Here is a 15,639-nt window from a genome sequence, read left to right as displayed (position 1 = left end):
CTGGAGACCTTTGCTGGGACCATCTCAAAGCCCTGATTATCTGGGGATACAGCCACTAAGGTTTAGAGCCCAGCAGTGTGCCCAGGGAAGTACCCTTCCTTGGCAGAGAGGACTGTGATGCCCTGCTGTGTCCCTAACAGCCAAAAGCCAGGGCAGAAGAAGCCTGAGCCTGCTTCTGGCCACCAGAAGCCAACTTTTCACCACCCACCAAGAACAGGAAATGAGTAAGGCCTCACTGTGCCCTGCTGCAACCAGCTACCTGCAGCACCACAGGCCTCTGCCCCTGAGCCTGGGGGTGGGGGGTCCTCCAGGCTGTTTTCTGGCTTTTGTCCAGCCTATAGAGAGGGTTAGGGGTAAGGGACACAGACAGGACTGCTTCCTTGTCCCTGCCTCCTCCGCTGCCATCGTGGGTGCCAGAGCAGCTCCTTGGCAGGCCCTACCACCGTAAACAACACATTTCCTTCCCTGAGAGAAGGAAAGGGAGGGAAAAGAAAGCCAAACTTGTTGGGAAGCAAGAACAACGTGTCAACATGAAGAGCAAACAAGGCCCTGGACAAAGTGTGGATTGTCATACCAAGGGGAAGGAGTGGGCATTGTCAGCCACTCTTTGCAGACACAGAAATATCATTGACCACAGACATTTGAATCGGTGTCAGATCTCCAGTAGCTGGGCCCCTGCCTGCAACCAGCCTGGCCTGCCCAGGGCAGGCACTGATGAAAGATCACTTTTCGGGTTCTTTTCTGGAACTTTCTGGGGCCTGGGGAATTGGGAGATTATTGACAGTCCTTCCTTACCATCAGGCAACCAGGTTGGCTAAGGCACCTAGTATGAGTCCATTGGAGTAAGCTGCTGGCCTAGATTCCAAGACCCCTCCCTGGCCAAAGATGGGGGGTGGAGGGTGGGGCCCATTACTCACAGCTCAGCCAGTTAGATGGTTGTGGAGCTACAGCCACCAATTCACCCCAGTTGTTAAGCCTGTGCCCAAACCTCCTTCCCCTCTGGGCCTGGGTATTTCCCAGCACAACCCCCAACCTGGAGCTTCTCTTAAAAATGCAGGCGATCTGGATGGGGCCTGGCATCTATTTTCCAAAGCTTCCAGATTGGTTGGAGGTCTTCCTCTCTCACTATAGGGTCTCTTCCCTCCAAGGGCTATTTGTATACAAACATAAGTGTTTTGTGCCTGGATCTTGGTAAGTGCAAGTACAAATGAGTGCTGTTATCGTTATTATTATTTCTACTGCTATTTTCTGGGCTAGAGAACTGTTGAGATGTATATATTCACCAGGCCAGCCTGGAAATTTGCCCCACTTGGAAACCATCTCTGGGCATGGTTTGTCTTCCTTTCCAGTTGGCCAGTCTGGGTTTTAGCAGCTGCATGTCTGTGACTCTCAGGGCTCTAGCCTTCCTGAGCTGAGCAGGTGGCCAGGACATATGTAGCCAGTAGGGGTTGGGATTGCTGGTTTTCCAGGCCTTTGGGAGAAACCAAAGCCACCTTTACCTCCCCCATCAGAGGAGAGTGAGAGGAGTCAGCCCTGAGTATACAGGCTGCTAGACTTGGGGTGCCTTCCTCGGATAGGAAAAGAGCATCCTCCACCACCACAGTGGCACATCCTTGTTCTTCTAAAGTCCAGGAGACTTGTCTCCTCCAGGTACCTACTTGTCTACAAAGTGGGGGTGATGATTAACCTCCCTGGCAGGACCGCCATAAGGATTCAATGAAATGACACTGGTCGAACATCACAGTGCCTGGCACATGGGGGAGGCACTGTTCCTGTTACCGGCCATTTTTACTGTCATTCATATAACCATTCCCATTATTATTTGTGACAGTGCCAGGCAGCTCCATGGGGACCCAGCAAGCTTCAGGAGCGCCAAGCCCCAGAAGTGCATAGGCTTTTCCCACAGTTGCATCACAAGGGCGAGTCTGTTACTCGGGAGAGCTCCCAGGAGCTGCCCCATCATAGCTGTCTATCTCCAGTGTCCTGTTGATAAGATCTGTTAACATTCTCAGCTCCAGGTCTGAAATATACAAAGAACAGGGCCTGTTTGTTCAATCCAAGCTTCTAAGGTTTAACTCCCAAAGGAAATTAAATTAGGTGCCTGGAGCTATGACAGTCTGTCGTGTTTCTTTGCGGAGAATGTCACCCTTAATACCATGCAGATCTTGTGTATAATTTTTCCCCTTTAATTTTTTTTAAAATAACATGCAGTTGCCAGCAGGATCTAGCAAATAACCAAAACTGAAAATGGAGGAGCAGCTAGGGTTTGTCCTCATTTTTGGTCTTGCTATCCCCTCCCCCAACTGAGTACAAATTAAGTCTACACACAGATGGTGCCACGCCTGGTGACTGCTCTACTAAAAGCCACTATAACTTACCCTTTCCCCAAGACCAGTTCCAGACCTTTGTCAGAGGAGCTGGCTTAGGACTGACTGAACTCAGTGTTGGTGGTATTACCTTTTCTTGAAAAATAACTCTCTTGGAAGTCTTACTGGGTAGCCACAGCCCCTGTGAAACCTCACCCCTCCCTCTGTACTCCCCCACCCCTGCCAACTCAGCTCCAGCACTAGTTACAGCTCCTCACCTATTTACTGCTCTGGCAGAAAGCCCCTAACCCCAAGTTATTTGTGAGTTAGAAATTAGGCCGGGCGCGGTGGCTCACGCCTATAATCCTAGCACTCTGGGAGGCTGAGGCAGGAGGATTGCTCAAGGTCAAGAGTTTGAAACCAGCCTGAGCAAGAGCGAGACCCCGTCTCTACTATAAATAGAAAGAAATTAATTGGCCAACTAATATACATAGAAAAAAATTAGCCAGGCATGGTGGCACATGCCTGTAGTCCCAGCTATTCGGGAGGCTGAGGCAGCAGGATTGCTTGAGCCCAGGAGTTTGAGGTTGCTATGAGCCAGGCTGACGCCATGGCACTCACTCTAGCCTGGGCAACAAAGCAAGACTCTGTCTCAAAAAAAAAAATCAGCCCAGGCTGGGCACTGTGGTTTATGCCTGTAATCCCAGCACTTTGGGAGGCCGAGGTGGGAAGATCACTTGAGGACAGGAGTTCAAGACCAGCCTGAGCAACATAGCAAGAGCCCATTTCTACAAAAAATACAAAATGTAGCTGGGCATGGTGGTGCACACCAGTTTGTCCCAGCTACTCAGGAGACTGAGGCAGGAGGATCACTTGAGCCCAGGAGTTTGAGGTTGCAGTGAGCCATGATGGCACTCCAGCCCAGATGACAGAAAAAGATATTGTCTTAGAAAAGAAAAAGGAAAAAAGATATCAGCCCAGACTGGAGCCATTGTAATACAATTGAGTTTTAGGTATGCTTGTGTTTGTGCCAGCATTTGCAGAAATGGCAATAGGTCCTGGAAATGCCAAAAATATGATTATGACTTTTGTACTACTCAAGCAAACTGGTGATAACTGGTGGAGAAACTGGACTTTTGGAGAGGACACCCCGGGGATAAGAGAGGAGGAGGGGCAGGGCTTAGGCTGTGGGAGGGTTGATGTGTGGTCGTAGTCTATGGAAGAGTTGACCAGTCCCACTCTGGGGAACTCTGAGGAAGAGCTGGGTGAAGGGTGACTCAGGTGGTACTTCCCTGGGCCAACTTTGTCTCCCTCCTCTGTCTCTAAGCCTTATTTCTGCCTTCCTCTAGGCCTGAGCTTGTAGAATGGAAACTTTGGCAAAATGTGGGCCAGTGGTCAGAGCTGGTTTGTTCCTGACTGTGGGCTTGGAGCCTGGGAAGGGTGGGTCTTTTGGCTTCCTGTCAGCCAAGGGAGGGTGCTTGCCCCAGTGGGAAGTGGGCTGCCTTCATGTCTATGTCCCTAGAAGAATGAATAAATGAGTAATGAGGGCCTGGCATGGTGGCTCACGCCTGTAATCCTAGCACTCTGGGAGGCCGAGGCAGAAAAATCGCTTGAGCTCAGGAGTTTGAGACCAGCCTGAGCAAGAATGAGACCCCGTCTCTACCAAAAACAGGAAAAATTAGCTGGGCTTGGTGGTGTGTGCCTGTAGTCCTAGCTACTTGGGAGGCTGGGGCAGGATGGCCACTTGAGCCTGGGAGTTTGAGGTTGTAGTGAGCTATGATAACACCACTGCCCTCCAGCTAGGGCAACAGAGACCCTGTCTCTAAAAAAAAAAAAAAAAGAGTAAATGTCCTTGGGATAAGAGTTCAAGATTTAGAAACAGTACTTAAGGCACCAACTTCAGAGTCCAGACAGCACTGGGATATGGTCTTATCTCAGCCACTTACAAGCCACATGACATTGGGCAAATTATATAACTTACTTGTGCCTCAGTTTCCTTGACTATAGGAGACTGAAAGAGGTGAGCTTTGTGAGCAGTGAGCACAGTGCTTGGTGTGATGGCGACTTTTCTGCTCATTTGGGGGCGGTTTCCTCATCTCGCTTTCACCTCCACCCCGTCTGCTTCCTCCCTTTAGAGTCCTCCATCCTGCAGGCCCCTGGTGAGCCTGCCTGCTCGCCTTCCTTCCTCCACCATCTCACTGTGGCTCACAGTGAGGAAACTTCTGTTCTTATCAGAGTGGATAACTCCCAGGGGAAATCTGATGGGCATTTGATGGTATTTCTCAGGTTTCTGATTCACATCCTCCTCACAGGGAGGGCTTTCCTCAGAGGAGCCCCTCTCCTGGAGCTTTGCCCTGTTTGTCACCCTCTGTGCCCCGCTAGGGTACTCGGGGTCTACAGGAGGAAGCAGGTAGAGCCACAGCCTGGGGTGCAGAGAGTCTGCTGCCAAGGCCAGGAGCCCTATGACAAGGGAAGGGGGAGGTGAAAGAAGGGGTCAGACCTGGCAGAGGAAAGACACGTCAGCAGGGCCTGGTGGGGTGGAAACACGGGGTAAGCTTGGCCTGGCTCTGCAAAGCAGCCTGCAGAGGGCGGGCTGGGAAATGGCCCATCAGGTTGAAGAAGGCCTTATTTTAGTGGCTCTGAGTGCCCTCAGCTTCCTGTGAAAACTTCTTTAGGGGGTGAGGGTGGTGGTTGTGCCAGCCAAATAATCAGGCCAGTGAGAGGCAACCGGGCATCAGACTGAAGCAGTGGGAAATCTGGGAGGTGACCTAGAGCAGGGGTATCTCTGAGAAGTCTGAGGAACTCAGTGGCCGAGGTGGGGCATGGGAGCTCCCAGCCTGAGAGAATGTGGATACTGTGGATGGACGTGCAAGTTGAGAGTCCCTGTCGCATCCCTAAAATAAGAGATGTCTACAATCTCCAAATTCTCTAGCTCAGATGTCCTTGGATGGACCTTTCAGGGCATTTCCAGATTCCAGACAGGGTTTGTATTCCAAATCCAAACAGATTTCTTTTGTCCTACCAAGTTGGGGGATGGGGGTAGGGACATGTGAGCCTGATTGGGCAGGGATGGTGTTGGCAGCAACTCCCCTCTGCCCCTCAGCTTTGCTGTCCCCTCCATTGCACTGCAGCATGCAGGACGCCTGAAGAACTAAAACTAGGGGGTTTTCCAGTGTCATTTCCCTCTGGGACCAGCAGTACCAACACTCTAGATGTCCCTGCCTCCTGTCCCCATTGTCCTCTGACCCTGCCTCCTATCCCCATTGTCCTCTGACCTCTTTCCTTCTCTGCCCTGGTCTGTATGATATTGCAGGCAGTTGGGGGGGGTGCGATTGGGGTATGCGGAGGGGAATGACAGAACAGATGACAGTGAGCTCGTCCCTCCACTATGACCTGAAGAAAAGTCCGTAGAGTGGCAGTTGGAAAAAAGACCATATGTTTTTAAAAAAATAAAGCCTGCCTTGTGCCTTCTTCACAGATTCTGTTGACTGAAGAGTTTGTAGAGAAAATGTTGGAGGACTTAGAAGATTTGACTTCTCCAGAGGAAGTAAGCTTGTTTGATTGTTCCAGTCTCCAGAAGCATGTGCCTGCGTGTGTGCACGTGTGTGTGTGTGTGTGTGTGTGTGTGTGTGTGTGTGTGTGTGTGTGTAAGGGCTCCTCTCTGAGGTGCAGGGACAGGTTAGAGATGTTGAATAGCTTTATTTTTCTTCTGTTTCCATGAACCACTCCCACGTCCTGCCCCACCCCCAGCCCTTGTGAGGACACCCAGCAAACTGTCTGAATTGCCAGCTCCCGAGAACCTTATTGAAGAGGCAGCCAGGGCCTTCAGGCTAGTACGAGTCCTCCCCAGCCCCTGCTGTTCCCTGGCAGGTTCTGAACAGAAACCCCATGTCTGCTGCCAGAGAACATTCCGCTGGGGAGTTCTGGTGGGCAGCAAGGGACTCCTGCTCCTGCCTTGGGCCACCCAGGAGCCACTTTCCCTTCTTCCATAAGCTCTCCCCTCTTTGCCCACCTCTTCCAGGCCTGGCTCAGAGCCTGAGGAGCTGGCAGTCCAGGTGGGGGTTGCGCCTCTCCTGGCTGCTCCTCTGGAGTACAGGAATGGAGTCCATAATCCCCTTTGTTTTTTCTTCCTTGTTCCCGGCATCCTCATTTGTGGGGACTTACCTCATCCTGGAAAGTCCCTTCCCCTCCCTCTGCCTCATAACCGGCACCCCAGCAGGATCTGAGTCTTCCTGGCCTCAATGCCTGGTGGGTTAGTGGAACGTTACCAAGCTGGCCTGGCCTCCGGAGAGCTCTTGTGGGCCCTTCCTTGCCTGTGGCAGACAGACCCTTCCTTGCCCTGTCTGCGGGAAGTGTGCTTGGGGGAGAGCCCCTCACCTCCCGGGGCCAGGTTTCCAAGCCAGAGGAGGCCAGGCAGGAGCTAGGTTTCCACCAGGGTTGGAGCATCTAGCTGCCAGGGCTCCGAGAGCCTGTCAGCCAGGACACAGAGGCCTCTGGTGATCAAGAGGCTGAAGAGAGTGCACAGGGTGGGACTGTCCTCCCTAGGTCTCCAGGTGGACAGGAACTCCTCAGAGCCAGAGGTCACCCCAATAGAGCAGTGTCTTCTCTGTCCTCTGGGATGCGGCTTGATAAATTAATTCATTTATACATTCCAAAGTCATCAAACACCCAGGCTGTGCCAGCCAATCAACCCCCTACAAGTCACCGGTCCCTGAGGCCCAGCTCCCCATTCAGTCAGACCAGAGCCAGCTGCCCAGAAGCGCTTCCGGAGAGGCCGTGTCGCACTGGGATGGCGCTGTGCCAGGCTGCTCCTTTGAGCTTGGGTGTTGAGGAGTGGGAGGGGGACAGTCCAGGCAAGAGGGACAGGAGCCAGGGGGAGCTTAGGAAAGTAGGTCATTAAAAATGACTTTTTTTCTTGTTTTGCTTTCCTGTCCAGAGGCTGTCGCCATATTCTCCCCCACCCTACACTTTGGTCCTGGCATGGACAGTCCCCCCATCAGTGGGAGGGAAAAGGGAGCCAGCCAGGGAGTGTCGGGCCTGTCTGCCTCCAGCCCCAGCTCAGGCAGGCTGAGAGCACTGTCTTCTCCTTTCCACCCTGGCCCTGACTGCTGGCCTAGCTCCAGGACAGTGAAAATTGTGAAAAAGACCCTGTTTCCAAGCTCCAGCATCAGTCCAAGTCAGTGAGCATTTATGGAGCATCAGCTGTGTGCCAGGCTGCATGCAAGATCCTAGAGTACAGAGGGAATAAGATATGTCAGCCTCTTCTCCTTCCCTGCCCAGAAGTTTCCACATAAAGGGGAGAAACAAAACTACGCATATCAATGATTCCTAGGTTAGGGTAGGAAGACCCTGGGCTCTCCTTGGCCACCACTGGGATCACTCTGAGGCTAGTAACCTTGGGAAGTGGATGAGAATGAACAGGGAGGAGCAGGGTGGGGAATTTTCCCTCCTGAGGATGCCCCAGGCCCAAGAGATCACCTCAAGCCACACTTATCCCACTCCTTGGCTCCCACCAAGGTCTCAAGTGTGGGTCTGACTTTGGGGCCAAACCAGGTCCTCTTTTCCTTTAGATCCTTTGGCAAAGGCAACAGAGAACAGATTCCAGGGTCCTTCCTGTCCCAGTGGCTGAAAAAGAGGCCATGGCACTGACAGACCTCAAGCCACTTTCCTGTAGCATCTGCACCCTCCCCCAGGCCCCCATCCTCCAGCCCTGGACCTCAGGGAGCAGATTCCTTACATGCTTGTGGCTGAAGGCAGAACCAAGGAAGTCAGCAAGAGGGAGGTCAGCACAGTGAAGAACGAGTCAGAAAGCTTGCCTCCTCCAGCCCTGGTTAATTATTGGCAAGGCAAGGGGAAAGAAGGGGTCACCCAAGTCCAGCAGCTTGACCCCAGCCTTCCACTTGGGTCTAGCAGCTGAGAATGAAGCCAGGCATCCGGTGGCCTATTTGCTCCCAGCACCTGGTCACAGGGCCCGAGTGAGGGTCCTGGCTTCTCTCTAGGCAGTCTCTGGGAAGAAAGCGCTGGATTCTGCTAACCACATGCACTCTGGGTCTGTGCTTGCTTCTTCTACAGTTCAAACTTCCCAAAGAGTACAGCTGGCCCGAGAAGAAGCTGAAAGTGTCTATCCTACCTGACGTGGTGTTCGACAGTCCGCTGCACTAGCCTGGGCTGGGCCCTGCAGGGGCCGACGGGGAGCCCAGCTGCTCCCCTGTGACTTCCAGCTTCACAACTGCGTAAACAAGATTCCCACAAACGAAAGGACAAGTGTGAGGATGACTGCGCAGCCACCACACCCGCAGCCTGGCGGGATGCCGTGCACAGGCCACAGGCCCCCCACTTCACCTCCAGCTCAGGGGCCTCACCCCGCAGCTGGCCAAGCCCATGTGACCAAGCCCTGGTCCTCCTGGCTAGTGAGCGGGTGAATGCAAACCCACCTGCCTACTGCCACCACAGATTCTGGTTTGAGATTTGACTCTGGACCCTTGATGTGCCCTAGGTGGAGACAGGCCTCACTCTCACCCACACCCTGCCACACAGCCCAGCAGGAGGGAGGTGGGAAGCCACCAACGCAGAGTGCGTGTGGCTGCACCGCCCGGCTCCACCCGGGAAGCCTTTGCTAGTCAAGCTCCTCTGGCCACGGAACAATCCTCCAGTCGTGTTTGGTTTTCTTTTTCCTTATTTTATTTTATAGAAACCGGATGGTATTTTATTGCTCTGCAAAGATGTCCAGAAGCCATGTATATAATGTTTTTAAACAGAACTTTATTCCCAGATGAACTTTCTTATTCTCTCAGACGGGGCTGAGGCTGTGTCTCTCCCTGCGTTGCCACCAGAGAAGGTGCCCGGGGTCCGCCTGCCAGCCCAGAGCTCTGGAGGGCCCTTCACAGAGAGGCTTTTCTTCCCAGCTGGGCCTGGTGGAGCCCAGGGTAAGGGGAGAGCGGAGACACCTGCTCACCCGCTCAAGCCCATGCAGCCTTGAGCCCACTTTAGCTGGATCCAAGAAGAGGTGCTGCTGTTTTCCAAGTGAACTGGGTCCCTACAAGGTTTGGGGACCTTCGAGGTCTCAAAAGACTTGGTGGCCCCGGCCTCATCTTCCAAGCCTTTTGTACCCAACCAAGCCTTTCTCAGAAAGGTTGAGGCCTAGCACCTCCCAGACCATTCCCCACTGCCATTCAGAGCCTGTATCCTCAGCTCTGTAACCAGTCCTGTCCCATTTCCTCATCCCCTGGGCTTCCCAGCCTCCAGGCTGCAGGACTGGCTTATTAAAAACCAAGACATCAACTTCTCAACATCTCTTTCACTTTGATTTTGCCAACACTGCCATCCCATCCTCCCTGCATCCTTTCGTTCCCCAACTTTCCTTCCCCATTTTTCTTGTCCTTTCTTCTTTGTCCTTGCCTCTTGTGGTCTTTGTTCTTTCACTGCCAGTACTGTCGATCTCACAGTCTGCCTTTCAGAAGCCAGCCAAGGCCTGGCGTGGTGGCTCACGCCTGTAATCCTAGCTCTCTGGGAGGCCGAGGCGGGCGGATTGCTCGAGGTCAGGAGTTCGAAACCTGAGCAAGAGCGAGACCCCATCTCTACTATAAATGGAAAGAAATTAATTGGCCAACTAAAAATATATACAAAAAATTAGCCGGGCATGGTGGCGCATGCCTGTAGTCCCAGCTACTCGGGAGGCTGAGGCAGGAGGATCGCTTGAGCCTAGGAGTTTGAGGTTGCTGTGAGCTAGGCTGACGCCACAGCACTCACTCTAGCCTGGGCAACAAAGTGAGACTCTGTCTCAAAAAAAAAAAAAAAAAAAAGAAGAAGCCAGCCAAGCTCTGGCCCATGGCTTTGGGGGTTCCTCTCAGGTTATCTCTCACTCTTGACCTGGAATCAGCAAGCCCCTTTCCTATCCTCTTACCTCCGACTCTAGGAACTGCTACTTCAAGATCATCCTTCTGACCTCTCCAAAGCAAAGTCATTGTGTCTGTCTGGGCTCCTCATGCAGGGCTCCTCATGACCCCCATCTGCCTCTGCCACTCAGGCACCACCAGGGGTGCCACAGAAGGCCCGTATGTGCAGGACCCTGATGATGAGAGATCCAGCCAAAGAGCTGCCTCCAGAGTGGAGGGCACTGCCCGGGCTCTCCAGGAAGCAAGAGTTGGACCTCCATGGAGCCTAGTGGCCTAGCCCCTTATGCACAGGCCCTGGGCTATCTGGTTAACTGTCAAATTCAGAGCATCAAGGCAGATCAGGCTGGAGCATTTGGGAGAGACCAGCTCCAGAGCCCCACAATCCAAGGCACAAGCCTCTCTGGACCTGACATTGGTGGCAGCTGTGCCTTCTACTGCCCTGAGGACTTTTCCAAAAGGACACTTACTGGTCTTCATGCACCACAGCAGCCCTGCCTTTGAAGCTCTCATCTTCTGACCTTTTGTGGACAGAGAGCTGCCATCAATTTGCCTCCATTCCTTGCCACCCTGAGCAGTCTCCCCAAGTTCTTTCTTGCTGGGAACCTGCCTGAGGGTCCCCTGCTGCAGTTCTCCCTGCCTCTGTCTGTCTGCTTGGGGGACGGGGGGACCGTATTCTGAGCTAAGCTTTGTCATCAGTATGTGAAGCATCTGGTGAACGACTTGCCCCAGGCCTGGAAGACCTTTGTGGACCAATGGTGGGCACCATCGGCATGGTGGCCTTATTCTTAGGGAATGGCCGGGAAAGGCAAGAAGCAGCAGGTGAGCTCTGAGATGATGGGTACGTGAAGCCTGTGAGCCCTTTCTGCCCCCACCATGTCAGGAGCCTCATGAACATCTAAGAACCTGCTTGGGCCAGGCTCTATATCATCTCCCTACAGTCACTAGCTCTGGGGGAGCAGCAGCATCAGCCATCTCTGACCAGGCCTCCTTTCCCTTGGGCAGTGGTGCTCTCCAGAGGTTTCTTGGGGAGGGGGCTCTCCATTGAGCTGCTGGCTAGTGAGAGGGGACCCTCACTGAAGATCAAACAAGGCTGACCTTGTACCATGCCCAGCTCAGCTTCTGGCACATGGTGGGTGCTCAGTAAGTGTGCCCTTTCTTTCTCTCCCTACAGCTCTATGGGAGCCCCTGACCTCGTGGTGGGTGGAGAAGGCAAGGACCCTCCCTCCCTATATCTGCCTCTTCTACAGGCCTCTTTGAGGCTTGCCTAGTCCTATCCATTCCTCCAGGCCCCTGAAGTTTCGGAGTTTCTGAAAAGGGGCTCCCCTCTTGCTTTTTGCTCCATAAGACAGGCTCCTGTGGCTCTCCAGGTCCAGTATGGGCTGCAGGAGGACTGCAGACCAGCTGCCCTTCTGAGGGGCTGAGAAGGCTCATGCAAGGTCTCAGGTCTGGCCGGGGAGCAGGTGCCTCTTCCTGCCCATCTCTTCCTCTCCCAAAGGCAAGGCTCCAGGGCAGGGCCTGGGGAAGCCTGGAGGAGAGTCTGAAAGGGCTAGAGTGTTTTACAAAATAGACACAGGGTCTTGGGATTGGGTTTTGAGATGGAGTTGATGGCAGGGAGAAAACCTGCAGGTCGGTGCCCCTATGGGGCAGACCAGTAGAGAATTTCCTTGACTGTATTTTTTTATCTGGTCTTCCCTCTCTGGCTTCCAGGACCTCTGTACTAGGTGAGGTACCTGGGTCTCTGTTCAAGTCAGGAGCCCTATAGAGAGACCCCTCCTTTTGTATAAGTACCTGAATGCTGCAACAAGCAGACTTTTGTAAAATTTTCTATTAGTTTTTAATGTCAGTGGCAACGCGGTTCCTGGGGCTGCAGCCAGCCTGGGACTTTTGTAAGAACTTTTGGGTGACTCACTTAGATGTTGGTTCCTTCTTGCCCCTCATCCTCTGTGTAATCTACATGCATTAAACATACTTGCAGAAGTGCCTGGGTTGTGTGCTCCTTTCTGGCTGCCTGGAGTAGGGAGCAGGAAGCCTGGGGCCCTGGCAGAGGGGGTGGGTTGGACTCCGCACTTGGAAGAAGCCCAAATGGGAGAAGGCCCCCAGGACCGTTGTTGGGAGTGGAGAGGGTGCCAAGGAGTGGGACCACACAGCTGGTGACTGTTCAGTCATGCAGAAATGATTTTGCAGGGACAGGCTCTCCCTCACTGTCTTGAATTTCTCTAAGGTCAAGGGGATAAGAGTGAGGAAAACGGTCTGGAATGAGTGGGTGGGTAAAGACTCTTTCTGCCACTCTCCTACCCTCCTCTCACCAAAACCCTCTTTTCCCTTGGGAAGGGGGGCCCCAACAGGTGAGGGAGGTTGGCCTTAGTTGCCTCAAGTTTTGGAGCCCTTGTTCCCCCTTCCAGCTAGCCACTCCCCTCACCAAGCAGCTAAATTCAACCTCCTAATCCAGGGCCTGAGGGCAGGACCCAGGTGGAGGGACAATGTCAGAACCAGTGGCACCCACTCAGTGACACAAAGGCCAGGCAGTCTCAGAACAGGTGGCACCCACTCGGTGACACTGAGGCCAACTAGCAACCCCCTGGGCCTGGTGTGTGTGAGGAGGCAGGTGTCCCCTCCTTCCCTGGACTGCCCAGCTCCTGCCTCTCCAGGGCCTGGGGTCAGCCCAGGGTGGAGGGTGTGTGGGGAAGAAGGCAACAGCCTGGGACCTTACAGGCAGGCAAGATGGGGTTTGCACCCAAACAGTGTTCTCGGAACCTGTGGGACCACCCCGGGCCCTCACATTCTGTCCCTGCCGGCTAGGCCTGTTGTTTCATCATGGGGAATGGCAGGGCCTTTTTTCCTGCTCCTCAGGATGGAGCTGCAGCACCCAGGGGCCCTGCTGGGGCTAGTGGCAAAGGTTCTGGGACAGCACAAGCAGGGGAGAGGAGAGGACTTCAGCTCCTGTGAAAGGACTCTTACCTCCTGTCGCCATCCTCTCTGAAACCTAGCTGTCTGGGGGACCTTCCTTGAGAGGTCAGCAACCCTCTTTCCCCTGTGACCTCTTACTGAACTCTGGCAAGTGGCTGGCCCCTGGAGCAGTGGATTAGGTCCTATTTGTGGCCCTCGTCCCTCTGGTGCTCAGAAAGATGGAGTGGGAGGGTCTGAAGCCAGGCTAGCAATTCCAGGGTGGCCTAGGCCACAACCATCTCCTTTATCCCTGGAGATTGGGGGGGTGGGGGTGCTTACCCTCCTCATCTGACTCTAGCCTAGAAGAACCCAGGGTCAGTGTGAAGTTCTTTCCCCAAAGAATGTAGAATAGCAAGATCCTGTGTTTAGGTGGTTCTGGGAGACAGTACCAGGCTGAGTTATTTTGAGAAAGAGAAGGGCTCCTGGGGCTAAAGCAAAGACCCTATCCCTAGATTTAGTGAGTGGAGAAATCTGCCATGCGATCTCTAATGTCTCCTCCAGGAAGTGCTATACATTCCTCCAAGTGTCTGCTCTGCCTCATCTGGGGGGGCCGGGGGCCCTGAGGAGAGGGGCCCACAGGCTCCAGGGCCATGGGGCCAGAGAGCCTGAGAGATTTGCCAAACTGGCCTGACCAGAAGGAGAATGCAAGCTGGGAGTGACTCAGCCCAGCCTGCCAGGCACTGAGGCAGCTGCAGGCTGTAGGGGGTGGGGGAGGCCAGGGTAGGGGTGAGCAAGGTGATTTGCTGGGCAGAAGAAGGGAGAAATCTGTCCCAAGACTGCAGGGGCAAGGGCAGGGACAGGGGCAGGGCAGGTTGTGGTGTGAAAGGAGCACCCTTCTCCAGGCCCTTTCCATGGGGCATGGTGGGTTGACCTGGCCCCTCCTTCCTCCTCAGTGCCAGGAAGTCTTTGGGAGACAGGTGAGGGCAGCCCACTGGTATCATAGCTCATAGATTGTGAGCATAGCTCTCTGAGTAACTTGTGGGGCAAGGGAGACTCTCAGGAGGTTGTGATGACAATAGCAGCCTTACTGGGGCCAGAGGGCTGCGGGTAGAGATCCTGTTCCTTGTTTTTCCAATTTGCCCACCCCCACCCCACACCACATCTCAGTATCATGAGAGTGCTGAAAGGATAGAGAAAGGGGCTTCTGGGTTGCAACCTTTACAAGACAGAGGAAGGCTAACTGTGCATTGTTGAGCCTCCACAATAACTCTGTGGGAGCAGTAAGAACTAGAAAACATTCAGTTTTCAGTTATTCTTTCAACAAGCACATGCCAGGCACTCTGTTATATAGGCTGGGAGACTGGACACAAGCCCTGATTAAGGAGTTCACATTGTAGTGAGGGGAAATGGATGACAAAACAGAATTGTCAAGGAAGAACCGTCAGAGAGGAGGGCAGTTACCTGCCTGCTTTCCTACCCCAGCTCTACCACTTGTCAGTGTGACTTTAGACAGGTTAACTAACTTGTGCCTCACAGTTCCTTCATCTGCATTGGAGACTTGCCTCATAGAGTTTTTGTAACTATTATATGAGAAAAAACACATGAGATGTCTGGCACGTAGTCATTGCTCAATTAGCGTTAACCTTTTATTAAAGGGCTATGCTGGGGCAGGTGCACAGAAAAGGCATCTAAACTAGTCTGGGGAGATTTAGATCCCTTGAGCCCATGATTTCGAGGCTGCAGTGAGCTATGATCACACCACTGTACTCCAGCAACAGAACGAGACCCCATCTCTTAAAAAAAAAAAGAAAGAAAGAAAACAAAGATGCCCTGAAAGAAGTGACATCTAACCCAAACCAGAAGGGTGCTTAAGGATGAGTTGAGCAAAAGAAGAGGAGGCTTTACTTTCACAAGTTCCAGGCAAAAAGAACAAGGGCAAAAGCCTCAAACTCTCCTTGAGAACTGTAGAGTTCAAATTGCTTGGAGTTGCAAGAACAGGGGCTTTGTTTTTAAAAAAGAAAAAAACTGCCTGGAGTATATGACTTAAGACATCAAGCTTTCATTTTAGGACCATCTCTCTGCTGGATAGAGAACGTTATGAAACAGAGCAAGACTGGAGGCAAGTGACCAGTGAAGCCTGGATTAGGGTGGAAGCAGTAGCGATGGAGACAATAGGATTCATCCATTGTTCAACAAATATTTATTGAGCACCTGCCATGTGCTATGTCCCATCCTAGGCACCAGGGATCTAGCATTAAAGAAAATCCCTCCTTTCACAGATCTTACATTTTAGTGATGGGAGATAGAGATAGAGATTTTCAAAGGTAGATTATTTAGTACATGGAAATACATGCCATGGAGAAAAAGAGGAGGGAGAGTGAAGGCTAGGGCAAGGGGTGTATTTTTAAATAGGTCAGGAAAGGCCTCGCTGCGTTAGGGGACATTTGAACAAAGGAAGAAGTGAGCTCTAGGGCTATCTGGGGGAAGATGGGCCAGGACAAGTGAGCAACTGCAAAGAGTGGAAGTTAAGGGGAAAAACCAGGTGTGTTTGA

At 52.8% G+C, this 15,639-nt stretch overlaps 1 protein-coding gene across 2 annotated transcripts in view; it reads left to right on the top strand.

Moving 5' to 3' along the window:
• The window catches only part of SUFU (SUFU negative regulator of hedgehog signaling), a 113,643-nt gene extending 101,462 nt beyond the window's left edge, over positions 1 to 12,181 (top strand). For both annotated transcript variants that reach the window (XM_012770020.2, XM_012770009.2), the window contains exons 11-12: positions 5,785 to 5,853; positions 8,379 to 12,181. In XM_012770020.2, coding sequence (XP_012625474.1) covers positions 5,785 to 5,853; positions 8,379 to 8,468 — 159 coding nt within the window. In that variant the 3' untranslated portion in view covers positions 8,469 to 12,181. The remainder of the gene's footprint in view (positions 1 to 5,784; positions 5,854 to 8,378) is intronic.
• Positions 12,182 to 15,639: the final 3,458 nt, after the last annotated feature.

The sequence above is a fragment of the Microcebus murinus genome, chromosome 14 (assembly GCF_040939455.1).
Source record: "Microcebus murinus isolate Inina chromosome 14, M.murinus_Inina_mat1.0, whole genome shotgun sequence".
Classification (NCBI taxonomy): domain Eukaryota; kingdom Metazoa; phylum Chordata; class Mammalia; order Primates; family Cheirogaleidae; genus Microcebus; species Microcebus murinus.
Note: the sequence above shows the minus strand (reverse complement) of the source record. Positions and strands in the feature narration are given on the sequence as shown.